The sequence below is a fragment of the Sceloporus occidentalis genome, unplaced genomic scaffold (genome assembly GCF_023333645.1).
Source record: "Sceloporus occidentalis isolate IW3139 unplaced genomic scaffold, rSceOcc1.0.p SCAF_1, whole genome shotgun sequence".
In the NCBI taxonomy this organism is placed as follows: Eukaryota; Metazoa; Chordata; class Lepidosauria; order Squamata; family Phrynosomatidae; genus Sceloporus; species Sceloporus occidentalis.
Genome location: NW_028316981.1, coordinates 4973573 through 5001276, shown reverse-complemented (window position 1 = coordinate 5001276; position 27704 = coordinate 4973573). Strand labels below are relative to the sequence as shown.

Sequence of the window (27704 nt, the reverse complement as noted above, 5' to 3'; positions counted from 1 at the left end):
TTGTCCTACCCGTATTAAATGGACTCCCCAAACATCAGAAGCACTCACTAAGTTCCTTAGCAGTGATATAATTAAGCATCTTCACACTGCAATATTAGATGAGAAGACAGACAGTGTACAGTAAAAATTGTAATACAATACAAAATACAATGTGACAGTTAAAGGGGGAGAAGTCTTGTCTTCATCTACCAAGCTGGTAATTTTATCAAAGAAAGAGAGATCAGGTTTCTCTGGCATGACTTCTTTCTCTGAAACCCGTGTTGACTTTTTGTGATTATGGAATTGCCTTCTAGATGTTCACAGACTCTCTGTTTAATGATCTGCTCCAGAATCTTTCCTAGAACTGATGTTAGACTGACTGGACGATAATTGTTGGGATCCTCCTTTTTCCCCTTTTTGAAGATGGGGACAACGTTTGCCCTCCTCCGGTCTGCTGGAACTTCTCCTGTTCTCCAGGAGTTCTCAAAGATTATTGCCAATGGTTCCGATATTACATTTGCCAGTTCTTTTAATACCCTTGGATGGAGTTCATCTGGTCCTGGAGATTTATATTCATTTAGATTCACCAGGTATTTACATATATGTGTCTATGTGTACATCCACAAACTACATATATATATATATATATATATATATATATATATGCCAATGGCCCTGCTCTCCCTCTCTGCCTGCCTCCCTCCCTCCGAGGGCATGGCTCCCTCAGTATCCCTCCGCCAAAGGGGCTGCAGAAACTAGGCCCCAAGGGAGGGACGGAGGGTCCCTTGGCCAGTCCCTAGTCCTGGGGCAGATGCTCCTTGGCCCTGGCATTATCATCATCAGCCTCCAGAGATGGAGGGGAAGGAGGAGGGTGCCCCAAAGGGAGGAGGAGGAGGAGAGGCTGCCTGGCTGGGGAGGCCTCTGGAGGGACTCCTTTTTCTCCTCCGTGTGGAGGGAGCGGCCCTGAGGCACCTGCTCCCTGCGGTTCTTCAGGTATAAAAAGGGCAGGAAACGGCAGTTGGCCAGACTGAGAAGGAGGCCTTGAGAGGCAGGGACTGGGCCCTGGTTGAGGCTGAGCAGGAGGAGGAGGAGGAGGGGCCCAGCTGGGAGAAGGAGCTCCTCAGCCTCTTGGGACTGGGGTTGGTCACCATTCAAAGGGCCCAGGACTTCGGGGGGTGAAAAATGGAGCCCAGTGGAGCCCTGGCCACAGCACCTCTGGCCCCACCATTGGCTCTGGATGGGCAGGAGAAAAGCAAAACCACTCTGGACCCCCAAGTGACCCCCAATGGGGACCCAAAGGAGAATGAGAAAGCCACCTTGGATGCCCTGACAGAGAAAGTGGACACCCTGGAAAAAGAAGCTGACGCCCTGGAAGAGGAAGTCTATGTCCTGCAAAGGGGTGCCACCCTCCAAGAGAAGGTGAAGGACCTGCAAGAGAAGCAGGGAGTCCTGGACACCAACCTTCAGGAGAAGGAGAATGCCCTACAAAATGTTGCCACCCAAGAGAAGGTGGAGGACCTGAAAGGGAAGAGGGGAGTCCTGGACTCCAATCGGCAGGAGAAGGAGCATGCCCTACAACATGGTGCTATCCAAGAGGAGGCGGAGGACCCACAAGGGAAAAATGGAGTCCTGGACACCAATCTGCAGGATGAGGATGCCCTACAAGATGGTGCCACCCAAGAGAAGGTGGAGGACCTGCAAGGGAATCGGGGTATCCTGGCTAATACGGACCCAGTACCCCACAGTGGGGACCCAGAAGGAATGGAAGCCATTGTGGTTGTCAATCAGGAGATGATAAATGCCCTGCTAAAGGAAAACAATGCCCTGCAAAAGGCATTCAATACCGCACAAAAGAGAAATGATGACCAGCAAAAAGAACTTGATGCCCTGCTAAAGGAACCTGGTGCTCTTCAAAAGGTACTTGATGCCCTGCGAAAGAAACTCAATGCCCTGCGAAAGGAACTCAGTGCTCTGCAGGGAGGTGCCACCCGAGAGAAGGCAAAGGTTCTGCAAGGGAAGCAGGGAGTCCTGACCACCCTGAATCCCCCAGTGTCTCCCAGTGGGGACCAGGAGGAGGAGGAGACAGTCACTTTGGATGCTCTTTGGAAGAACATGGTTACCCTGGAAAAGGAACTTGATGCCCTGCAAACAGAACTTAATGCCCTGCGAAAAGAATTGGATGCCCGACTAAAGGACCTCAATGCCCTGCTAAAGGACCTCAGTTACCTGATAAACGAACTCAGTCCCCTGCGAAAGGAACTCAATTCCTGGCGAAAGGAACTCAATTCCCTGCTAAAGGAACTCAGTGTCCTGGGAAAGGAATTCAATGTCCTTCGAAAGGAACTCGATGCACTGCAGCGAGGTGCCACCCAAGAAAAGGCAAAAAACCTGCAAGGGAAGCAGGGAATCCAGGCCATGCTGGACCCTCCAGTGCCTCCCAGTGGGGACCAGGAGGAGGAGGAGGAGGAGGAAGTCACTTTGGATGCCCTTCAGGAGAACATGGATGCACTGCAAAAGGCAGTGAATGACCTGAAGGGTAGTGATGGTGCCACTGAAGAGAAGATGGAGGCCCTCCAGGAACAGTGGGAAATCCAGAAGGATGAATTGTATGACATCATGTTAGAGAAACTTAGTGTCCTGGAGAATGAAGCGGAAGCCCTGTGGAATGCCTGGTTTCAGAACACCTTCAGAAATCTCTTTCTGGAGGATCAGGGTTTGCCACGGGAGAATGTGAATTCCCTGCAGTATTACCTTTTGATGTTCCTGCAGAATATGAGCATTGTGAAAAAGGTGGATGAACTGCATGATGCCTTGCAAGAGGAGCGAAGTGTCCCCTGCCATGGCCTGGGAGATGCCCTCTGGGAAAAGGTGAAAGAGCTGGACTTTGCCCTATGGGATATTAATCTTTTCACAATGGATGAACTCCAGGATTTGGTGGATGCCTTCAGCGACGCTCTCAAGGAAGGCCCCCAAGAGGAGGTAGGTGCCTTGCTGGAGAAGCTGGAGGCCATGCAGGAGGTCCTGAAATTAGTCCCACTGAAGAAACTGAGTGCTCTGCGTGAGATCACAGGTGTTTTGCATGATGCCATGCTGGATTTTCCAAGAGATGCCCCAGCAAAGGAAAAGCAGGATGCCCTGTGGAATGCCTTGCAAGATATCTCACTGAAGGAGATGTGTGACCTTTGGGGAAAAGTGAAGATCCTGTGGGGTTTCCCACCAAAGATGTTTGCTGTGTGGGAGAAGGTGTACAACCTGAAGCTATTCCTGCAGGCTGGGTCCCGGAATAGAGTATGTAACTTGCAAGAAAATGTGGAGGCTTTGAAAGATGATCTCAGGGATGCCCTAAGGGAGGAGATGGGTATCCACCAAGATAAGCTCACTGCCTTGTGGGCTGCCATACAAGATTTCCCATTGAATGAACTGGGTGCCCTGGAAGACAAGCTTAATGCTTTGAAGGAAAGGCTGTGGAATATCCCCAAAGAAAATCTGTTCCCCCCGAATGAAACATTGGATGCCTCACAGATAGTGCTAGATTCCCCCCACAGCATTTCACAGAGAGACCTAGCTGAGATACCAGAAGAGGAGGTGGATGCCCTGCAGAGAACCCCTGCAGAAGAAGAGATCACAGAGGCTGACAAATCAGACTGTTTGCCAGCATGGAAAACCCCGGATACAGGTATGGCTAGCTCACAGGTTTTGCTCATTATTTGGCTGTTGCTGGTACAATTCCATGGTTTCCTGTCACAAAGTGAAATAGTCTGAGAACATTAGAATGCTTATTGCTGGTTTTGCCTTCTTGCCTTCAAGTGCTTTCCACTTTTTTAATTTATTTTTTATATTATTTCCATAAACAAATTTCTCCCTACATTCTATTACATTTTAACAGATTATTTTATATAGCCCTCAGTGCCCCCCTTCCCCGGAGCCACTTCCATCCTTATATTCCATCCAGAACTTCAGTTCGTCTTCTGGAGGTAATCTTCCATCTTCTTTTCTCAGTACTTTCTCAACAAATTCTTTCCAAATCCCCTCAAAGTCATTTCTTTTCCATAGTCTTTTTTTTACTTTCAATTTACATGTCAGTTTATTATTGATGGCTAATCTCCATACCTCTTTGTACCAAACCTTCACTTCTACATCTACTGTTTTTTATTTTCCAATACCTTTCTATATTAACCTTGTTGCTGTAAGCAAACTTGTTACCAAGACTTTTTCTTCCTTTTCCCATTTCTCTGAATTATATAATGATAACAAAACTATACTTGGTCTTCTATCTATTTGTATATTCATAACATTTTCTATTTCTAATATCACTTTCCCCCCAAATTTTTGTACATATTTACATTGCCACCACATATGCATATATGACCCTACTTCTTGACAGCCTCTCCAGCAATTTTTTGAATGATTCTTGTTAATATTATACAGTCTCACTGGAGTCAGGTACTGTTTCCAAATCAACTTTTAATAATTTTCTTGTGGGGGGGGGGCTTCCAGTAAGATGGCGGAGTGATGGCTGCAATCTCCGGTAGCAGGTGGAGAAGCGGCACCGTTTGCGGTAATTAAAGGAGAGGAAGAATGTTCCCCTGGTAAAGGGGACTCGGGTGGGACCACGGGGTCCTCGCCAGAGCTAGTAAAGTCTTTGGTGGTCCTTAAGAGGCAAAATACCTCTAGGGAGCCGAGCGCTAGTGACTGGAGGACACAGGCATTCCAAGATGGCACTCCCCGCAGGAAGCATTTCACAAAAATGATTACAAGGAAGGGTACAGTTGGTTAAAATATAATGAATACCTGAGAACAGTTAATGGGAAAATAGAAATGATGACTCAATCCCAATTAAAACAACAAGGAAGTAAAATGAATTGTCTCCAATATGAACAATTAAGAAAGGATTTCAATAAGGATATCAATATGGGTGGTATAGAGCCAAATTGGACAGAATTTGATAAAATGATTTTGGGAGGAGAAAAGGGGTTTATTAAAAAGACATATAAAGTATTACTGAATATTGAATTGCAAGAGGAATCCATTAAGGAAACTATGATAAAATGGATGCAAAACATTGGGAAAACAATCCCTATTGAAATGTGGGAAAAGACCTGGGAAAATACTCAGAGGTTTACAAGGTATAACACTCTCAAAGAAAATTTCCTTAAAGTATTTTACAGATGGTATCTAACCCCCTCTCGCCTCTCTAAAATGAATTCGAGTTGTAGTCCTTTTTGTTGGAAATGTAAAAAGAAAATTGGAACTATGTATCACATGTGGTGGAAATGTGGGGAAGTGCAGAAATATTGGGGAAGATTCACAAAGAAATACAAGAAGTGTTAGAGATCAACATTCCCCTATCTCCTGAACTGTTCTTATTAAATATTACAGATATAATTGACGGTAATTTAAATAGAGATCAGACAAGTATAATACTCTATATGATTACGGCAGCCCGAATGGTGCTCGCAAGATACTGGAAAACAAGTATTATACCAGAATTATTAGTTTGGAAATGTAAAGTGCAGGAATTCATCATTATGGATGAACTTACATTACTTACAACGGGGAGGTCTAACCAAGCATATGAAAAAAAATGGGGTAAAATTAAGGGAAAGTGGCTCCCGTAAATGAAGGTAATAGAATACAGAAAGTTAATCTTGTACGCTCAGAATTGAAGATGAAAATGGAATCTTTAATGTTTATTTCCTTTATTTAAGAACATTACTACATGATATGTGAACGATTTATCTCTATTGTATGACAAACTCCAATGTGGAATAAAGTGTACAAAACTAAAATTAAAAAAAATTTTAAAAGAAAGAAAATGGAGAAAACAACAATGATAACAAGAGGAGAAAAAAATGGCACAACAAATTGAGTCAAAACAGAATATGGCACATAGACCTTGGTTAGAAATCAAGACAACAGATTCCAATCTTAAAATTTTGGAAGCAATTCAAAAAAATGAAATAAACATAAAACAAGAGATAAAAGATTCATTTCAAAAAAGACATGGATGATCTGAAAGAGACGATTAAAGGAATATCAGAAGAAGTGAAAGATGTAAACAAGAAAATGGAAGTTAAAACGGATGAATTGGAAAGAGTAACCCAAGAGATTATACTTACACAGACACGGGAAAGAAACCTGAATAGATTGAAGGATTTGAAAGATAGAAGAAAATGTATTAATATCAGAGGCATGAAAGAAAGGTGTAATGAAGATCTCTATGACAAGGTGGTACTGGCTTTAGCAAAATTAATTGACTGTTCAACGGAATATTTGGATCTAGATGTGGACAAAATCTTTTGGATAAACTCGTGGCAGCGAAGAATAGAATCTTACCAAGGGACATTGTAGTGTATTTTACGAGAGAGAGAATTAAGGACAGGATCATACAAGAAAGCTTACAATAGATGGAGCAGAAATTAAAATATTCCAAGATGTACCAGGCGAGACATTACGGAGAAGAAGAGACTACCTATCTTTAACAAGAATGCTACAGATGAAAAACGTAAGATACAAATGGGAACCAATAGGAAATATCATTTATATAGAGACAGATACATTATAAAATAGACTCAATGGAAAAAGCAAAAATATTCTATAATAGATGGTTCAAAGAAGAAGAAAAATTAAACAAGGAGGCAAAGGAAGAAGAGAAAAGGAGGGAGAATGAACAGAAAGAGAAATGGGAAGAACAAGAAGAAGAAGGAAAAGAAGAGAAGGAGGCAGAAGGAGAATTCAGAGAGCCAGAAAAAGAGACAGACTTAAATGAAGAGGAACAACCAGTTGGAGCAGTTGGAGGAGTGGATTTGGAATGGGAAGAAGAGGCAAGGACATTGAGAGGAAGTACTGAAATAACTACATAAGGAAGAAAAGAAATCAAAAGAGAAGAAGGAGAAATAGGAAAAGAGGGGATCTTATAAATCTATAAGCGGTAAACATGAAGTTCCTATCATGGAACATAAAAGGGATGAATTCTGTATACAAGAGGAAAAAAATATTTCATGAATTAGAAAAACAGAAATGGGACTTATTCAAGAAACCCGAATAAAGAAAAAGGAAGAAAAATATCTAAAAAAGCCAAAAATGGGGAATATATATATTTCGGCAGGCGCAAAAAATATATAAAAAATGGAGTGGCAATATATATAAAGAATAAAATTCCAGTGAAAGAAGTGATAAATGACTCCAAAGGAAGATACATAGATATAGAAATTATAGTAAACGAGAAAAAAACATTAGTGATGGGTGTATATGGTCCAACAGGGAAAAAAGGCAAAATTCTATAAAAAATTGTTAACGGAAGTAATGAATTTAAAGTATGGTTCTCATATCTATATGGGGAATTGGAATGGTGTATTACATCCGCAATTAGACAGGGTTTCTTCAAAGAAAATTAAGGAAGGACAGGGGAAATTGCCAGAATTTTTTTTTTTTGAAATGTTGAAAATATTATTGTTATCAGATCCATGGAGGTATAAAAATGGAAAAGTTAAGGACCACACTTTTTACTCAAATCCACACAATTTGACATCTAGGATAGACATGTTCTTTATATCAGCAGAATTCCTGGGGGAAATAAAAGAGATCAAAGTAAAAGTAAATAAGAATTCAGACCATAATAAGATTTGGATGGTTATTTCGGGGGGGGGGGGGGGGAGGAGTATAGGTGGAGATTAGATAAAGGATTATTAAAAAGTAAAGAAGTAGAAAAAGGAGTAAGAGAGCAACTGAAATTCTTTTTCTTGGAAAATACAGAAAAGGATACTAATATGAATACAATATGGGATACCTCAAAAGCAGTGATTAGAGGATATTTGATAAAGAAAAAAATCTGAGAGAAATAAAATAAAAAGAGAGTTATACAAACAATTTCAGAGAAAATTCAAGAAAAAGAAAAAATTAAAATAAAAGACCCAAAAATAAAAAATTAGAAAAGGAATTAAAAGTTTTGAAAAATCAATTAAATGTAATAATGGGGGAGGAGATAAGTAAAAAAAATGAAATTTGTGACAAAGACATTTCGAACATGGGAATAAAGCAGGGAAATTTTTAGTGTATAAAGTAAAGAAAATGAGAGCAGAAAGGCAGATACTAGAAATTAAGAATGACCAAACTTATTTTAATCTAAATTTTAGTTTTTATTTCAAAACTTGCTGATAATAAATAATAATAATAAGATTTTAATCTAAAATAAGTGATGTGTTTTAGAAATATTATAAGAAATTATATGAAGACACAAAAGTGATTCAAGATAAGACAGGGAGACTAGAGAAATATTTAGAGAAAATAGAAAAGATTGAGGTAAAAAGGGAAATAAAAGAAGGGATAAATCAAAGGATAACAAAGAAGGAAATGAGTGACGCAATCAGGAGAGGGGAAAAAAGAGAAAGCCCCAGGCCCGGATGGGTAGACTATACAATATTACAAATTATTTGAGGAGGAATTATTAGAACTGATGCAAAAAGTGTTTAACAATATATTAATAGAAGGGATACCAAATATGTGGAAAGAGGCAAATATAACTTTGATCCCAAAAGAAGGAAAAGATTTGAAACTCTCCCCAAATTATAGACCTATCTCATTATTAAACACAGATTATAAAATCTTTGCAAACATTATGGCAGAAAGAACTTTAAAAAAAAAAAGACTGGATAAAAGGAGATCAATGCGCTTTTTTTACCAGGTAGAAAGGCAAAACAAAATATAAGAAATATTATAGATTTGATAGAATACTATGGAAAGAAACCAAGCAATGAAGCAGCAGTGATCATTTTAGACACTGAAAAAGCATTTGATAATTTGAATTGGAATTTTATGTTAAAATGAATACAAAAATTAGATTTGGGAGATGACGTATCAAAATGGATTGAAGAAATATATAAAGAACAATCAGGGAAAATTATAATAAATGGGGTAAGAACAGAAGAGTGTAAAATAAATAAAGGAACAAGGCACGGGTGTCCATCTGTCTGGAAATTCTTTGCAATATAATAAGGGAAGATAAATCAATACAAGAAGCTAGATATAAAGGGAAAGAAATCCGTATTAGAGCATATGCAGATGATGTCATGTTGGTAGTAGAGGACCCTATAGAAAATATGCCCAAGATATTAAAGATGATAAATTAATTTGGAAAATGTGCGGTATTCAAAATAAATAAGGATAAATCAGTAATAATTACATATAACATAACAAAAGCAAAGCAAGAAATACTCCAAAAACAAAACAAAACCTGGAATTCAGATACAGAAAAAAGTAAAATATTTAGGTATACAGATCACGACAAAAAATAGTGAATTGTTTGATAATAATTATAAAGTGGGATGGCAAGGAATAAAGAAAAATTAGAAAAATTGTCAAAATTGCAATTATCCTTATTAGGTAAAATAGCCATTGTAAAAATGTGTATATTGCCAAAATTTTAGTTTTTATTTCAAAACTTGCTGTTAATAAATAATAATAATAAGATTTTTAATCAATGGGAAAAAGATTTAAGGAAATTTATATGGGCAGGGAGGAAAGCAAGAATAACATGGAGTACACTGATAGAAGCAAAAGAAAGAGGAGGTTTAGACATGCCAGACCTGAAATTGTATTACCATGCATGTTTTATGGAGTGGATATTAAATTGAATATATTTAAAGGATGAGCAATTGCTAGAATTAGATGGATTTAATTTGAGATATGGCTGGCATGCCTATATGTGGCTGGGGAAGGTGGAATTAAACAAAGAATTTAAAGACTCTCTGAAGATGTCAGCCACAGATGCTGGCGAAACGTCAGAAAGAAATTCTGCTAGAACATGGCCACATAGCCCGAAAAACCCACAAAAAACTAATTTAAAGATCATACATTAAGAAGGGCCCTATGGGAAATTTGGATAATATATAAAGAAAAAATATATAGACACCTCCCAGATTGGATGTCACCACACGAAGCGGTACTGAAAAAGGTGAAATTAGAAAGAAAGACTGGTTAAGATATAAAGATATTTTGAAAATGGAGAATGGAAAATTAATAATAAAATCAAGAGAGGAATTAAAATTAGAAGGTTATGATATTAATTGGTTTTCATATTATAAATTAGTACAGAGATATAAACCAGATGTAAAGCAGTATGGAATCTCACAAAATAAGACAGATTTGGATTTGATTATTATGGATGAGAAAGGAAAAAAAGATTTCTAAATTTTATAAATTATTGTTAAAATTAGAATTAGAAGGAGAACAGATTAAACACTGTATGATTCAGTGGTCACAAAACATAGAGCATGACATTCAATTAAAATTGAAAGAGCATGGGGAGAAGATTTAAAATTTACCCTAAGAAAACTTTTACAAAATGATGAATAGATGGTACTTAACACCAAATAGATTAGCTAAAATTTATAAAAATGACAATGGGTTGTGTTGGAAGTGTGAAAAAACTGTGGGTAGCCTTTATCATATGTGGTGGACATGTCCAAAAGTGAATACATTTTGGAAGGAGATACACAAGGTGACACAAAAAAATACTACAAATAGATTTTCCATTAATGCCTGAAATATGCATACTAAATATGTAGAGAATTAAGACAGAGGATAAAACCACTTTTATATCTGATAACCTCAGTTAGAATCATATTAGCCAAATATTGGAGAAGTAAAGAGATCCCTAGTATAGAAGAATGGCTGGAGAAGTGTTTGGAGGTGGTGGAAATGAACAGTGTAACGATGGCTCTGAAAGATGAAGTTATGGAAGAAAATGTAAGTTGGAAAATATTGACAGAGATTTATAAGTTTGAGAAAAAAATTATAGAAGTATTAGGAAAAGGATAGTAGATTTGAAGAAGGAGTTTTAAAATAAGAATGTTTTGTAACATAGGTTAGAAAAGAATGTTGACGGTACAATCTTAGTAACTAAGCAGAAGAGACGGTAAAAGGGTGAGATAAAGGAAACAATCTACTTTTTCTGAGGAGTGGAAAAAACTATAGCTAATATAAATAGTAACTATGGAGAATTGAGGAAAAGGGGAGGGTGAGGAGGGGAAGGGGGTATATAATGCAATTGAAGTTTGGAATGTAAAGTAAGCGTAATGATGTACCCATTTTAATTTGTAAAAAAGTTAATAAAGATTATTTTCAATAATAATAATAATAATAATAATAATAATTTTCTTTTATCCAAACTGATAAATTTTTCAGGTGTCTTTGTTCCCAAATTCTATCCCATTCCTTATCATTTATTTTACATCCTAATTCTTCTTCCCATAGTCCCTTTAAAGTATTTCCTTTTATTTTTCCTCCTTTATTTTCCTTCAACATTTTGTAAATTTTACTAGTAATTCCTTTTATGTTCTCATTTTCTTCCATTTCTTTTCCTTTCTGAATTATTTGTTCAAATTGCGTATACTTTTTCTTTTCTACATTCCTTTTCCTCCAATTTTTAATCCATTGTTCTATTTGCATATAGTGAAACCATAAAAAGTTTTTCTTTCCTTTCTCTATTCTTACATTTATTCAGTCTTCTATTCTATTTTCCTTTTCTTTAATACCTTATCTAACAATCCTCTCAAGTTCTTTGGAAATTTCTTTTCCATTATTATTGGTTTTATTATTGAATCTTCATTCAATAATTCTTTTTTATGTTTATGCCATGTTTCTATTATATTATTCATAAGTGGGTTTCAAATAATTTTGTAATCCAATTTTAATAATGCAACCCATGATACCTGCATCTCTCTCCTGGAGCAGCACATTTCAAATGGGTTCACTTTCTTCACTGTCCTATTTTCACATGTGTAACATAGTCATTGGAAATCCTGTGGTAGTAGGAGCCCAGAGCTCTTCTCTTTTGTGGTGTAAGAAACCAGGCAGCCTTCCATTTCCAAGGATTTGGGGCCATGTGTTTTCTTGACTCATAGTGAGCATTTGGGGAGACCTATTAAATGGAGACAAGTAACTTGAAAAGGGACACCAGCTTTCCATTAAAGCAGGCAGTCCTGGCTGAAAATCCTCCTGATGTCTTGGGCTACAACTCCCAAGTATCTTAGGATCACGGAGTTGGAAGGGAGTGCAAGGGCTGTAGGCCATCCTTTGTTGTGTAGGAGTACACAACTAAAGCACTCGCAAGAGATGGCCATCCAGTCTCTGAATAAAGACCTCCAATGAAGGAGTGTCCACCATCTTCTTAAATTCCATCTTCCCCAGCCAATTCCACTAAACAATTGCAGTTAGCTTTTGACCAGCCAACTAATGCATGCAGGAGATTAAAAGCAATTGGAACTTTACTTTTTGATAATCTGTTTTGTTTTCTTCAAAAACAGGTCCTGGCCTCCTTTCTGTAACTCAACAGGGAGACCTTTCAAAGATGAAACGAGAGATCAACCTGAATGTGGAGCAGGAAATTTCACTGACTCCCAGCCAGCCAGATGATCTTGGGAGAGCCAAAGGACAAGAAAGACAAGAGAACGAAGAGCTGATATCTGAAGACATTTTGGATGACCCCTCAGAGCCTCTGCATAAATAGTTGAAAATGGATGCTCTTCATAGCTCCCCAGGGCCAAACATGGATCTGAAAATGGGGAAGGAACAGAAATAGTAGAGAAAGTGTGTTCTTGCCATTTTAAATCAGTAAGGGAAGGATGCAGGGTAGGGACTTGAATGTTAAAGAGCCAGAAAGGGGAGTTCATTCATGTTTATCTTCTTGTTATATAATAAATATTTTTAAATTAGTTTTAATATAAAATATACATAATATCAGCAATAATAAGTAAAAAGAAAAGGATGAAATAAGAATAAAAAAGAAGAAGGTTGGAGGGAAATAAAGGGTGAGAACAAAAAAGGAAAGGAAAAAAGAGAAAGGAAAAACAATAATAGTAAAAAAAACGAAAGAAATCCCAACAAGATTACACAAAGATTTGTCTAACAAACAAAAGGAACAAGAAAACAGCAACATGTTCTATTGATCTAATTTTGTATAAAGAACCTCCAATTCTGTAATATCTAGATGCGTTCTTTGAAAAATCTATAAATTTTTCTTCATCTAGATTTACCGGGGGGGGGGGGGGAGTTAGTTACTTTAGTTTATCCTACCTTTCCATGAAAAACCACTATTTCATTTTCTTCTATTTGTTCTATGATATGTTGTAGATAAGTACTTCTATATTTACTATTTTAAAAATCTTAATTTTTAGGTAAAAAATAAAGCTTAGCATTTAATCTACACCTTTTTATCACATAATACAAAAATAGTTTCTGTATTGCTCCACATCTTAGTCTATAATGAAGAGGACCAAAAAACATTATCATAAAGTGTCTCTTCATATGAGGGTCAGTTGTATCACCAGGGGAAATTTTTCCTATTGTTTTCTACTATTCTCTATTATATTTAACTTTAGTTACTCCCCCCTCCTTCAAGATGAAATAATCTATGACCTTACTCCAGTTATATAATAAATCTTTACTTGTCTTACTACCACTGTGTCCAACTGTTTCATTTGAGAATTGAGCTGGAGAAGTGGTCAGGTTTTACCATTCTGAACCCTGTGATAAACACAGCTGCTTCTCCACAGTGGAGATGAGAGTGACACTTGAGGATCAGATCCAAAGAGAGGTTTTGACAGTAAAAGGGAAAAGTAGTTCCAAGGGCTGGAACTACAGGGCCAGTCTGGAGAGAGGTCCATCACAGCTGGCATTTAAAAGGCCTAAGGAATGCTAAATAAGTGAAAGACAGTTATTATCTGGAGTGTCACTTCACAACTGCAGCGCAGGCAAAACACCTAGCATTTTCTTCTTTGCTCTATGAAATTCAAAAGCAACCTTGGGAAGACCCTGAGTAAGACTTACCTTAAAATGTTGCTCCATGTTGGCTAAGGAGCTTCCAATCTGATTTGACGATGGCAAAATTTGCTCTTCACCAATATGCCTTTGCTTTTTCTTGCTAGTGGTTTTCTAGTGAGTTGTGTTTGCTCATGGTACGGTTAGTCTCAGTTTAGCCCTCTTGTCTTCTAGGGAGAACACAAGCTTGATTTGCTCTAGCATCCATTTATCTGTCTTTTTGGTAGCCCCTGGTATTTGTAGAACCTGTCTCCAGCATCTTATTTCAAATGAATGCATTTTGTCCTCTGTGCTATGTGCCCCATCCCCAACATGACATCTCTTCAGATATTTAAACAAGGCTATCATATCACCTCTTAACCTTGCCTTCTCACAGGTAAACATACCCAGGTCCCGAAGTCGGTCCTTATGAGCCATGATTTCCAGACCTTTCACCATTTCACCCTCCTCTGGATACACTTCATTTTGTTGTCAGTGTTTTTGAACTGTGGTGCTCAGAACTGGACCCAGTATTCCTGGTGAGACCTGACCAATGTAGAATGTGGCTGTTATTTTCTGCCCTTGAGTCAACCTCAACTCATGGCAACCCTGTGGTTCAAGCACCTCCATGAACCCCTATCTTCACTTCTCTACTTAGTCCCTGCAAGCTCGTGCCTCTGTAAATTACTTTGCATTGCTTTTCTTTCATGCAGCCCTGTCATGTTTAGCTTCATTTGTGGCCTGCCATTAAGGGGCTATACAGATTGCCCCTAAGGGATGGTGGGAGGCCTCCCCTTTTCTGGCAGGATCAGGGCCGTGGCAACCTCATGCTGCAGCCCTGATCCAGCCTCTGGAGGGTGCAAAAAAGAGTTGCGAAAAGGCATCATAACTGTGGTGGCAGGACTGTATGGTGCCCCTTCAGTGCTGTGTCATCTGGATGCAGTGCTGGACGTTCGTCATGATGATGTGTACAATCTGGAGTGGCGCACGTCATCATGGTGCCATGGGGCGGAGTTAGGGCAAGCATGCTCAGGATGCTGCAGCCTGATGCTGCCCAGTATGCAGCAACAATCCAGTTATGAATGTGCCTTACTTCAGTTGCTAACAGGGTAATGAAAAATCTCAAGCAAATCTACTCCTGAGCAAGGGCTGTTCTTACTGTCTCAGCAAATCTGTGCTGCCCAAATTGGTTTTTGTTTTCAAGTGCTTTGAAATCAACCTAGAGGTATTGTGATCCTATGAATGAGTGACCTCCAAGAGACTCTGTCATCAACACAGCCCTGTTCAGGTCTTCCAAATTCAGAGCTGTGGCTTCCTTGATGGAGTATAGCCATCTGTAACATGTCCGTCTTCTTTTCCTATTACCTTGCAAGTATTACTGGTTTTCCTGATTACATTTGCCCAAACTGTGTTTCTGTTTTCACCAAGATGGTCTGATCAACTCTTGCACTGAAATGCTTACTGCACACTTTATAGCAGCTATCCTGTTAGTGACATATTCAGATATAAATTGCACAATGCATACAAAGTGATTTTGGGGAGGCGATGTGTAACAGTCATATTGGACAGTAACCCAAGTGGAGTTGCGCATGTGGACTGTTGCACATGTAGTAGTGCATTAAAGTACACACAGGGCTCATTCCCACTTGGAGGTTAATTTGGTTCCTGACTCTCCTTTGCTCGGATTAGAAAGTAATTCTAAAAGTTCCCCTGTTCTCATTATGAAAGGGGATCTTTTTTCTCCCTCACTGAAATCGTTTTTTTAGGCACAATTCTTGTCCTTCCTGCTATTGCCGCTTCAAAATCCCCTGTCAATCATCTGTGATGTAAGCGGCAGCCTGGCTTGGAAATTGGGGGGAGGTGTTGGAGGATGAGAGAGTGTGACCTGAGGCTGAGAAAGTATATCAAGGAAGGTTCAGAGCAGCAGGAGGAGGAAAGAGGAGGATGGCAATGGAGCAAGGTCAGGTAGGACGGAGGGCAGGGCAAAGGACCAGGGAGGAGGCAAGGGACCAAGGGAGCCTGGGGGGGTGGGCACTGGGACCCAGGGAACCTTAAAGGCAAAGCATTTGATATGATCTACCAACATGAGTCAATAGTGTGACGTGGCAGCCAATGTGATTTTAGGCTGCATCAATAGTAGTATAGTGTCTAGATCAAGGGAAGTAATAGTGTCACTCTGTTCTGCTCTGGTCAGGCCCAATCTGGAATATTGTGTCCAGTTCTGGGCACCACAATTCAAAAAGGACATTGAGAAACTGGAGCGTGTCCAAAGGAGAGCGACAAAATGGTGAAGTGCCTGGAAACCATGCCCTGTGAAGAACGACTTAGGGAGCTGGGGATGTTTAGTTTGGAGAAGAGAAGGTTAAGAGGTGATATGATAGCCCTATTTAAACACTTGAAGGGATGTCATAGTGAGGAGGGAGCAAGCTTGTTTTCTGCTGCTCCAGAGACTAGGACCCGGAGCAATGGATGCAAACTGCAGGAAAAGAGATACCACCTCAACATTAGAAGGAACTTCTTGACAGTAAGGGCTGTTCAACAGTGGAACAAACTCCCTCAGAGTGTAGTGGAGTCTCCTTCCTTGGAGGTCTTCAAGCAGAGGCTGGATGTTCATATGTTTGGGATGCTTTGATTTTGAGTTCCTGCATGGCAGGGGGTTGGACTAAATGCCCCTTGCTGTCTTTTCCAACTCTATGATTCTATGATTGCCTCCTTTTGGACACGCTCCAGTTTCTCAATGTCCTTTTTGAATTGTGGTACCCAGAACTGGACACAATATTCCAGGTGAGGCCTGACCAGAGCAGAATAGAGTGGCACTATTACTTCCCTTGATCTAGACACTATATTTCTATTGATGCAGCCTAAAATTGTATTGGCCGTTTTAGCTGCTGCATCGTACTGTTAGGAACCTATCTATGTCATCCATCCATCCATCCATCCATCTCTGTCAGAGAGGGAGGGTCCATAAACTTGCCTGGTTCCAAGCGAGGGCTGAGCCTTCCTGATGCCCTCCTTTTCCAGAGCATGTTCTCCCTTTCTGCCTCCTGTTCAGGAGGACTTCCAAGACATCCTCCCTCTGCCTTCTTCTCCCACCAGCAGCTTTGTTCTTCATTATGCTCCATTAGAGAAGGAGAGAAAGGGGCAACGAGGGAAGTCTCTCCCAGGGACAGCAAGGCAGCTTGCGAAATCAGGAAAGCGGATGCATCTGGAGCCTTGCATTATCACACAGCAGCCATTACAGGAGAGGAGCCAATTCACAAGGAAAAGGGACACGTAAATCTGGTAGTTTTGTGCATTTACTTATTTCCAGGTGGATCTTACATTCACCCTGGATTCTCTCCTGATTGGCTGCAGCGTCATGTGAGAACCAGCTGTGAATTTGTCCCTAAGTCCTGAATGACCTTGCATTGCCTCCACCTTAAACTTCCAATTTTGCCCCGTGATAGATAGATAGATAGATAGATAGATAGATAGATAGATAGATAGATGGATGGATGAGCCAAAAAGGGAGAAAATGAACCAGAGTCAGGGCAGTCTGAGATGGGGAAAATCTGAATGGGGTTTGGGGAGTTGTGACTGAGGAAAGACTTAAGGGTATTCATGTTTATCTTCTTGTTATATAATAAATCTTTACTTGTCTTATTTTCTATCACTGTGTCAGACTGATTCCTTTAAGAATTAAGGTTGAGAAGTGGTCACATGTTGCCATTCTGAACCCAGAGATTAGCACATCTGCTTGTCTGCATTGAGGTCTCATTGACACCCGCATATCACATCGAAAGAGAGATTTTGAGAGTAAAAGGGAAAAACTGAGTGACGGGAGCCCACAATTGGCATTTTAAATGTCTAAGGAATGCTAAATGAGTGAAAGATGATTATTATCTGGAGTGTCATTTCACAATTGCAACACATGCAAAACACCTAGCATTTTCTTCTCTACTATATGAAAAGCAACCTTGGGAAGACCACTACTCTGAGCAAGACTTACCTGAAAATATTGCTCCATGTTGGCTAAGGAGCTTCCAGTCTGATTTGACGGTGGCAAAATGTGCAGTTCACCAATAGGCCTTTGCTTTTCCTTGCTAGTGGTTTTCTTTTTTTTAAATAGTTTTTATTGAGTTTTTTTACAGATAAAAAACATATACAAAAGAAACAAATTATTCTATTTCCATGCTTAAGATGTTTATTGCACTAAAGATATACATACCTTACTCCTTCATTACTTCCTAGCTTAAACAGTCGATTTTTGATCATACAATTTAAAAAAAAATAATACAATACCTTTTAAACACCGAAGAAAAGTTTTATAAACCTGTTTTAACATCCAAAAAGTTCTGTATAGCTTTTGTTACTGGGTACACTGAGCATGGAAGACCCACTTTAAAAATAAACAAAAATGATGTCGGGATTAATTTAATTTTTTGTTCTAGTCTGACAATAATTATTTAACAGTAATATCAGTTATAATCAAAACTTATAGGGATTCTATTACCGCCACTGCATCTTTTCCCCATTGCTTTCTAAGGAATTTGATGATGTCGATCCAGTCTTCTTTGTATGTGTTGGGCTTATCATTTCTAAGATCTTTTGAGAGCTTGTGCATCTCCATCATATCCAGGAGTTTATAGATCCATTCTTCTTTGAGGGGGGGTTTCCGAGCGTATATTATGCTTGCAGCTGATAACATATAAAAAATTATTTTGCCACATTTTTTTCCAACTCAAAATCAATTATATTGAGTAAAAAAACATCAGGAGAGAATTTAAGCTTAATATCCACAATTTTTTTTATTTCAAAATATATCATCTTCCAAAATTGTATTGCCTTTTCACATATCCACCACATGTGATATAGCGAACCCTGGACTTTTCCACACTTCCAACATAGATTGTTACCATTATTAAACATTTTACTAATTCTCACCGGGGTCAGATACCATCGGAAGAAGACTTTATAGAAACTTTCTTTAATACTTTGGCTACAGGTATATTTTAATCTTCTTTTCCAGGTGAATTCCCATTGATCTAGTGTGATCATGAAGTTTCTCGACCATTTAATCATATTGTCTTTAATTATATCTTCTTCCATCTGGTATCTGAGGATGCATTTACACAGATGGGGGCCTCTGTATCTGACAATAGTTCTTGTTCTAAATCAGAGTCTGTTTTGTCTATTCCCCATTGTTTTTTGCCCATGAGGAAGCGTTCACATAGTTGCCTATAAAAGAACCATGTCACTTCATACCCTTGATTTAAAAGATGTTCCCAAGATTTAAACTCGCAAGAGTTATTGACAAAGGAAACTAAATCTTTATACTGAAACCAGTTTTCTTTTCTAATATTGTATTTGAAAAAAGCCTCATGGGGGGAGGCCCACAAGGGAATCTTAGTATAAATTGGTCTCTTATATTTTTCCAAACTCTTAGTAATGGTTGGCTTAGGAAGTGATTGTTAAAGTCTCGATTAACTGCTTCCTTATCATAGAAGAGGTATGCATGCCATCCAAATCTCAGATTAACATTTTCTAGATTCAGTACATTTTCATCCTTTAGGATTATTCAATCCTTCAACCATAAAAAACATGACGCTTCAAAATAAATTCTGAGATTTGGCATGACAAGTCCTCCTCTTTCTGTTTCATTCTGAAGATATTTCATTTTTACCCGTGGCCTCTTGCCTTTCCAAATAAATTTTGATAACCTTTGTTGTCATCCCTTAAATGGTTTATCATTTGTGATGATTGGTATTGACTGAAACAGAAATATAAATTTAGGTAAGATGTTCATCTTAACTACTGAGATCCTTCCCAACCAAGACAAACTTAGGTCCTTCCATTTTTCGAAATCTTTTTCACCAAGTTCCAAAGTCTCTCGTAATTATTAGCAAATAAATCAGAATTTTTATTTGACACCCAAATTCCTAAATATTTAAATTTAGGAGTTGATCTGAAGCCTGTGATTAATTCCAGCTTTCTTATCTCAGTGAAGGGTATATTTTTTGTTATAAATGCAGTCTTCTCCTTATTAATTTTCAATCCAGATACCACTTCAAACATCTTGAATTTCCTTATCATTTCTTGTGAGTCGTTAACAGGGTCACTAATAGTCACCATTAAATCATCTGCGAAAGCTCTCGTTTTGTATTATACCCCTTTAATTTGAATTCCCTTAATATTTTGGTTGTTTCTTATATTCTGCATTAACACTTCCATTACCAATACAAAAAGTAATGGTGAAAGAGGGCATCCTTGCCTGGTACCCTTGCTAATAGTTAACACTTCTGATTTTTCCCCATTAATGAGTATTCTGGCAGATTAATCTTGACATATAGCAGTGATGGTGAACCTTTTTTAGTTCACTTGCCGGGGGTGGGGTTTCTACCCCCAGGATGGGGGCTGGGTGCCAGGGGCTGAGCTTCTGTCCCTGTTTTCGCTCCCCCCCGGCATTTGACGGCTTCTAAGGGTCCCTTTGAAATGGTCCTTGGAGGCCAGCATGTTGTCCTCCGACATTTGCCAGCCTCTGAGAGTCCCTTTGGGGCTATCAGAGGCTGGCAAATAGTCCTTGGAGGATGGCACCCAGCGGCGAGAACCATTGGGCTCTGTCCTCTGAGGTTAGCCAGCCTCTGAGAGTCCCTTTGGGGCTGTCAGAGGCCGGCAAACAGTCCTCGGAGGCCGGCTCCAAGGGACCCGTTCACTCTGAGGAAAGAGAAGCCGAGGAGAAGGGGACCAGGCACGCCTCCCAGTTCCCTTCTCCTCAGCTTCTCTTTCCCTGGAGCGAATGGGGCTCCAAGGCACCCTTTCGCTCTGAGGAAAGGGAGGCTAAGGAGAATGGGACTGGGCACCTGTCACAGGCCCTTCCCTTCGGCCTCTTCCTTCAGCAGAATGGGCTCCAAGGGGCCCGTTTGGCTGAAGGGGAGGGAGGCTGAGGAGAAGGGGACTGGGCACCCGTCCCAAGCCCTTCCCTTCAGCCGAAGGGAAGGGACACTGAAGGGAAGGGCTTGGGCACCTGTCCCAAGCCCTTCCCTTCAGCCCCTTCCTTTGGCCGAACGGGTTCCAAGGAGCCCGTTTGGCCAAAGGGAAGGGAAGCCGAAGGGAAGGGCTTGGGCACCTGTCCCAAGCCCTTCCCTTCAGCCTCTTCCTTCGGCCGAACGGGCTCCAAGGAGCTTGTTCAGCTGAAGGGACAGGAAGCCGAAGGGAAGGGTTTGGGCACCCGTCTCAGGCCCTTCCCCTCAGATTCCTTACAGCCCCAGATCTCTCTCTTCGGAGGGAGGTCTGGTGTTGGAAGGGCCATGGCAGAGCCCAGGACCCCTAAGATAATAGAAGAAGCTAAGGAAACCCCCAAAGGATACTTCCAAGAAAACATGGGAAGGGGTACCAAAGACGCAGTGGTTTGGGAAGCTTCAAAGGCAGTTCTTAGGGGCTTCTTTATAAATAAGAAAGGCTGAATGTAAAAAAAACAGCAAGAAAAACAACAGGAAATATTAGATAAGATGAGAAAGAAAGAAGAGGAACAACACAGAAATCCTTCCAACTCTAAGATTACTGCTGACATCAAACTTTTTCAAAAGCAATTATCACTCTGGTTTTCAGAAGAGATAGAAAATAAGTTAAAATATCTTAAACTAAACAACTTCCAGTATACGAACAGACCAGGTAAATGGCAGGCCAATAGATTTAAAGAAAAGAGAGAGAAAAGAATGATAACGAAGATTCAAAATGATGGACACATGATCATGGACCAAAATAAAATAAAGAGAACTTTCTATAACTTTTATAAAAGTTTATATAGTCAACAGAGAGAAAACCTTGAAAACATCGAACGCTATGTGTGTAAGACTAACTTGCCCCAAATAACACTAGAACAAAAAGCTCTGCTTAACCAACCAATCTCAACAGCAAAAGTTCTTCAAGCTATAAAGAATAGCAAACCAGGTAGTGCCCCTGGACCGGATGGCCTCCCCTCATGGTACTATAAGATGTACCAACTAGAGTTGATTGAACCCTTAAAAAATATGATGAATAACCTGAAAGAAAACCACTTCCCTTCCACCTGGAAAGAAGCAATGATTTCCTTGATCCCAAAAGAGGATAGAGATCCAACCCAAGTGAAAAACTATAGACCTATTTCCCTTTTAAACAATGACTATAAACTCTTTGCGAGCATTCTGGCAGAAAGTCTAAAAAAAGTTATACCATCTGTTATCCATAAAGATCAAAGAGGCTTCATAACTAAAAGATTTATTAGAGATAATATCAGATGTTTTGTTAATTTGATTGAATACCACAAAGTCAACATAAATAAGAAATTTGCTGCCTTTTTCTTTGATATAGAGAAGGCGTTTGACAGTGTCTATTGGAACTTGTTGAAATGTGTGATGAAAAAAAACGATTTAGCGAAAAGATATTCTAAATGGGTTGATGGCAAACCTATGGCACGCGTGCCGGAAGTGGCACTCTGGGCCGTTTCGCCGGGCCCGGGGAATGGGGGAAGGAAAAACAGGCACCTGCATACCTCATTCCTCCTTTTTGCCCCTCCCGCTATCTCTCAGAGACAGTAGGAAGGCAGAAAATGGTACTGGAGGGAAGGAGCCAGAGGCCACATCCTGGGCTCGCTCACGGGCCTTCCAGCCCCAGACCTCTCTCCGAAGAGAGAGGTCTGGGGCTGGAAGGGCCGTGAAAGAGCCCAGGACGGCGGGGTGCCAGGTCATGTGCTCTGTCGTGGCCCTTCCAGCCCCAGACCTCCCTCCAAAGAGAGAGGTCTGGGGTTGGAGGGGCCGCAAAAGAGTCCAGGACGGCTGGGTGCCGGGTCCTGGGCTCCATCGCAGCCCTTCCAACCCCAGACCTCCCTCCGAAGAGAGAGATCTGGGGCTGTAAGGAATCCGAGGGGCCAAAAGCAGTCTATTCTTGAAAAAGTCCCATGTCTGTTGGAGAAGAAAGTATAATCTCTTGCTTTTCCATATAAGTTTTTCCAAACATCTATTAACGTATGAGTTTCCATTATTTTTTAAAAAAGAAGAGAGTTTCCCTTCGGACATTACTTTGGGATCTATCAAGCTCTGGATCGATAACCTTGTTCCAATCTCCCATTATTAATATTTCAGAATAGTCCATATCCAACATCAATTTATATAAGGGGTGATAAAATTTCTCTTTTCTTTCCTGGGGGCCATATACTACAAGCAGGATTCTTTGGCCCTGTAAGTTTATTTCCACCATACATATTGTCCATTGTTATCATTAAAAATTTCCTCTGCATCAATGGTAGATTTCACATACATAACAATTCCCTTTTTCCTTTTTTTGGAAGATGAGATAAAGTCATTGCCCAGCTTCTTATTTTTCAGTAATCTTATATCACTTTGTTTTATATGTGTCTCCGACAAGCAAATAACATCTTTTTTAAATTTTGCTAAATAATGATAGAACTTTTTCGTCTTAATTGGTGAATTAAATCCCTTTATATTCCACAAGAGAATATCCATAATCTATTTGTAATTAAGTTTAATAAGATATTATTCTTTTATCTCTCCTTTTAGTCACCTTCGGCCCCCAGTTTAAATTTTTTAAATTTACCTTTTTATCCGCATCCAGTGGAACATCTTCATCTGAGGGGTCAGCTTTGTCTCCATCGAAAACCACATCCTCTCCTTTTAAGTTACTTGTCTGGTCATCTTCTTCGTTACTGTCCCCATCAGGATCATTTTTCCTGCTTTCATTTTCATTATCGTTCACTATTTTTTTGCCATGTTTCCTCCAAAAGTCTATTGCATTTTGCACTGAATTTAATTTAAACCATTTTTGTTTGCATTTTACAGAGATTCCTTCCAGTTTTTCCCACTTGTAAAGCACCTTATATTTATTGATGTTAGTAGTTATAAATTTGTAATTTCCTCTTTTTTGAAGAACTCTTGGGAATATCTTTGAAAAATTTTAACTCACAGCCTTCTGCTTCCATTGGATTTTCATAGCTGAGGAATAACAGTTCATCTCTTTTTTTTTCTGGACAAAAGAAAACACCACATCTCTAGGAAAACCTTTTTCTTTAGCAATTATGGAATTCACTCTGAATATTTTATTTACATCCTTTAATAAATCTTGGTAGGGGATTTCCATGTAGTTTGCTAAAGCAGGTACTAAATAATCATATAGATTTTCTTGTTTTAATTCTTTAAGACCTCTAATTTTGAGAGAATTCTCTCTCTGCCTCAGATCTTCCAAAGCCTTAATATCCAGTTGTGTTTCTTGTTGCTGTAGAAGAAAAGATGATTTCTCTTGTAAGGCTTGCAACGTTTCCTCAAGTTTATCGGTTCTTGTAGTGATCTGGGAAATGTCTTTCACTACATCTTCTAAAGATTGCTTAATACCTTTTAATTCTGATTTTAATTCAGACTTCAGGTCTCTCCTCAAAATCTTTTATTTCCTTTTTAAAGTTTTTTTCCAGGTCCTTTCCATTTTTCCCATTTCTGCTGTTAATTTTTTAATTTCTTCCCTTATATATATTAGTTCTATTCTGTCTGGTGTTCATTTCAATTTTCTCTCGATCCCTGTCCCTCGTGGCTAGCAGCCCAGGGGGGACCGGCTGTAACTTTATTGTTATGCCGGATAATTAATACATCTCTGAGGGAAGGGCAATTTCCATCTGTCCTTAAATTGGCCGTAGTAAAACCTTTGTTAAAAAAGCCCTCCCTCGACCCCCTGGTGTATAATAATTATCGGCCTGTTTCACTGCTGCCATTTCTAGGGAAGGTGATCGAGAGGGCGGTTGCAATCCAGCTTCAGGGGGTCTTGGATGAAACGGATTATCTGGACCCATTTCAAACTGGCTTTCGGGCAGGTTATGGGGTTGAGACGGCCATGGTCGCCTTGGTCGATGATCTCCGTCTGGGCATCGACAGGGGAAGCGTGTCCCTGTTGGTGCTCTTGGACATCTCAGCGGCTTTCGATACCATAGACCATGGTATCCTTCTGGGACGCCTGGCAGAGGTGGGAATCGGGGGCACTGCGCTCCAGTGGTTCCGGTCCTACCTCTCCGGGAGGTCCCAGATGGTGCAGCTGGGAGACGTGTGCTCCGATGAGAGGGCCCTTAAAACCGGGGTCCCTCAAGGAGCCATTCTGTCTCCCATGCTATTTAACATTTACATGAAACCGCTGGGAGAGATCATCCGGAGACATGGGGCGCGGGGTTATCAGTACGCTGATGACACCCAAATAATCTTCTCTATGTCTCCGACTGATGCAGTGACTGAGGATGGCGTCTCTCCTCTCGTGGCCTGTCTGGAGTCAGTAATGGGCTGGATGAGGGAAAACCGACTCAAGCTGAATCCAGAGAAAACGGAGGTACTTGTGATAGGTACCCCTGGTCCAGGAATGGCGGTGGTTCCACCCGTCCTGAACGGGGTCACGCTCCCTGTGAAGGACTCCGTGCGCAGTCTGGGGGTGCTTCTTGACTCGTCGCTTCACCTGACTGCTCAGGTGAATGCGACGGTCAAGAGCACCTGTTATCAGCTTCGGCTTCTTCGCCAGCTGCGCCCATACCTGGCCCAGAGGGACCTTGAAACTGTGGTACATGCCCTGGTAACCTCGAGATTGGATTTCTGCAATGGACTCTACATGGGACAGCCCTTGTACCAAACCCGGAAGCTTCAATTGGTGCAGAACATGGCTGCAAGGCTGGTCACTGGCACGTCCAGGGCCAGCCATATAACACCGGTTTTAAAAAACCTCCACTGGCTGCCCATTCGCTTCCGGGCGCAATACAAGGTGCTGGTAATGACCTATAAAGTCCTAAATGGCTTGGGCCCAGGATACCTGAAGGACCGCCTCTCCCCATACATTCCGCCTCGCACCCTCAGAACATCTGGGCAGCAACTCCTTAGAGTTTCCGGGGCGAGGTTATCCTCCACTTCTAGGAGGTCTTTCTCCATCGCCGCCCCAGCCCTTTGGAACACGCTGCCCACAGAACTCCGCTCAGTCACCTCCCTGGCCCAATTCAAACGGGAGTTGAAGACTCACCTGTTTAACATCGCATTCCCCGATTAAGTCCTCATAGGCCCCCCCGCCGTAAAGGCCGCACAGGCAATGGTTGGCTAACCTGGGGGCATTTGTTGTTGTTTTATCTTTGTATTGTGTTGTAATTTTAATATTGTTTTATTGGAATTTTTATGTATTTTTAAATGTTGTGAACCGCCCTGATCTTACGGAAGGGCAGTATACAAATAAAACATTTATTATTATTTATTATTATTTATTATTCTTAATTTCTCTTTGTCCTTCCCTTTGTCTTTCCTTTTCCTCTTGCACTATTGCAGACTGGCGAAAATGACTTTTCCTCTCTCACCACTCCTGTTCCTCATTATCTTCTTATGTTTTTTTTTAGTCTTCCCTTTACTCCTCTCCTTCTAAATCCTTTTTAATTCTTCTTTCAAGTTATTTTACACTTCTCTCACCTCAGCTGCTAGGTAATTCACAGTCCCAGCTATTTCAAAACTAAGATGATAGTGGATGGAAATTATATAAAGAGAAACCTGTCATATATATATATAAAGGAATAAATATATATCTACCTAAACTTTATATATATATATGAATGCGAGAGAGAGGTTTTCCTAGATACATTTTTCAAATCTATTTTATTAATAATGGTTGTGCTGGTAGTTAACATCTTCCCATGCCATGGCCATGGGCCCGGGGTGGGGTGGGGGGAGGGCATGGGGTGGGTGTTTGGATCTGCAGCATCCTTTTGTTTCTCCATTTGGCTCATGCAAGAACAAAGGACAGGAAAAGGGATATCACCAGTTGCCATGGATACAAGTTTTAGGATGGCCTCAAAGGTGTGGAAAAGTCACCTTTCTGGTATACCCCTCCTTTGTTCCCTCCCCCCATTTCCCCTTCGCCCTCCAGAGAGAGCCTTTTGTTTTAAAACACCTCTGGTTTGCCAGCCATGCGTGTTAGCTCTTATTGCAGCATCTTTTGGCTACACCACTTTTAAATTTAATAACCAGCAATGGAGGACTTCTCTAAAATTGGCAGGAGAGGATGTAGTTGGAAGACAGATGAGACTAGGGATTTGATTGCAATTTGGGGTGAACAGGCAATACAGATGCAACTATCTAAGAATCATAGAAACATATCTGTTTATGAAAAAATTGCATGCCAGCTCCGGAAGCGAGGTTTTAATCGGACTTCTGTGGAATGCAGAACGAAAGTGAAATCTTTGAAAAGATCTTTTAAACGAGCATTACAGCTATTGAGAACTAGCAGAATGGGGGCAATAAATATCCCTTTTTTTAGAGAGCTGCAGGAAATTTTTGCTGGAGACGCATCTGTGGAGCCCAAAAGAGCAGCTGGAGGTAACGGTGTAGAGTTCAGGCATCTTGAGGACACAGACGAACCATTGGAAATGCCACCGCAGACCCAGTTATCTGATGATTTCACCCCTAGTGCAGGATCTGAAGATTTATTTTCACAAGGTAATTTGGATATGTCACTTGTATACTTATCATGTAATGTTAATTAAGTAATTAAGTAATTCTTTACCAGTTTCTACTGGTATAAATTCCTTATTTCCACTAAGTTGTAGATAAATTATAATATTTGGGTTTTTTTATACTGTTGTGCATTATGCAGAGGCACAACAAGGGACATTTGTGCTGAACTTGACAGCTGTTCCTGAGGAGGATGACATGACTCAAATTCTACCTGATGAAGATAATGAAGATAACAACAATGGCAACGTGTGGCGGAAGGATAGCACAGATGTCAATATGTCTTCTGATGAGGAACAGAATGCTTGTGAATTTCCCAATCTTCAACCAGTGAAACCTAGCGGTGAGTATATGCTCTGTTTCTTGCTCCCTGTCTCATCCCACATGAACATTAGTTTGCTATGTTACATATTCCTTTTTTATAGCAGTTTGGCATTTATGGGAAGA

General features: G+C 40.2%; 1 protein-coding gene across 1 annotated transcript; it reads left to right on the top strand.

The window, feature by feature from the left end:
- Positions 1–1161: 1161 nt before the first annotated feature.
- On the top strand, positions 1162–13383 carry LOC149320452 (uncharacterized). The gene is made up of 2 exons (XM_089499760.1): positions 1162–3655; positions 12285–13383. Exons 1-2 carry the CDS (start codon positions 1162–1164, stop codon positions 12485–12487), a joined length of 2697 nt encoding a protein of 898 aa, XP_089355886.1. The 3' UTR covers positions 12488–13383.
- Positions 13384–27704: the final 14321 nt, after the last annotated feature.

Bases quoted from the DNA above. Each gene is read 5' to 3' on its own strand.
- LOC149320452 (XM_089499760.1), top strand. From the start codon at position 1,162: ATGGAGCCCAGTGGAGCCCTGGCCACAGCACCTCTGGCCCCACCATTG. The intron at 3,656-12,284 runs GTATGGCTAGCT...CTTCAAAAACAG, and splicing joins ATGGAAAACCCCGGATACAG to GTCCTGGCCTCCTTTCTGTA.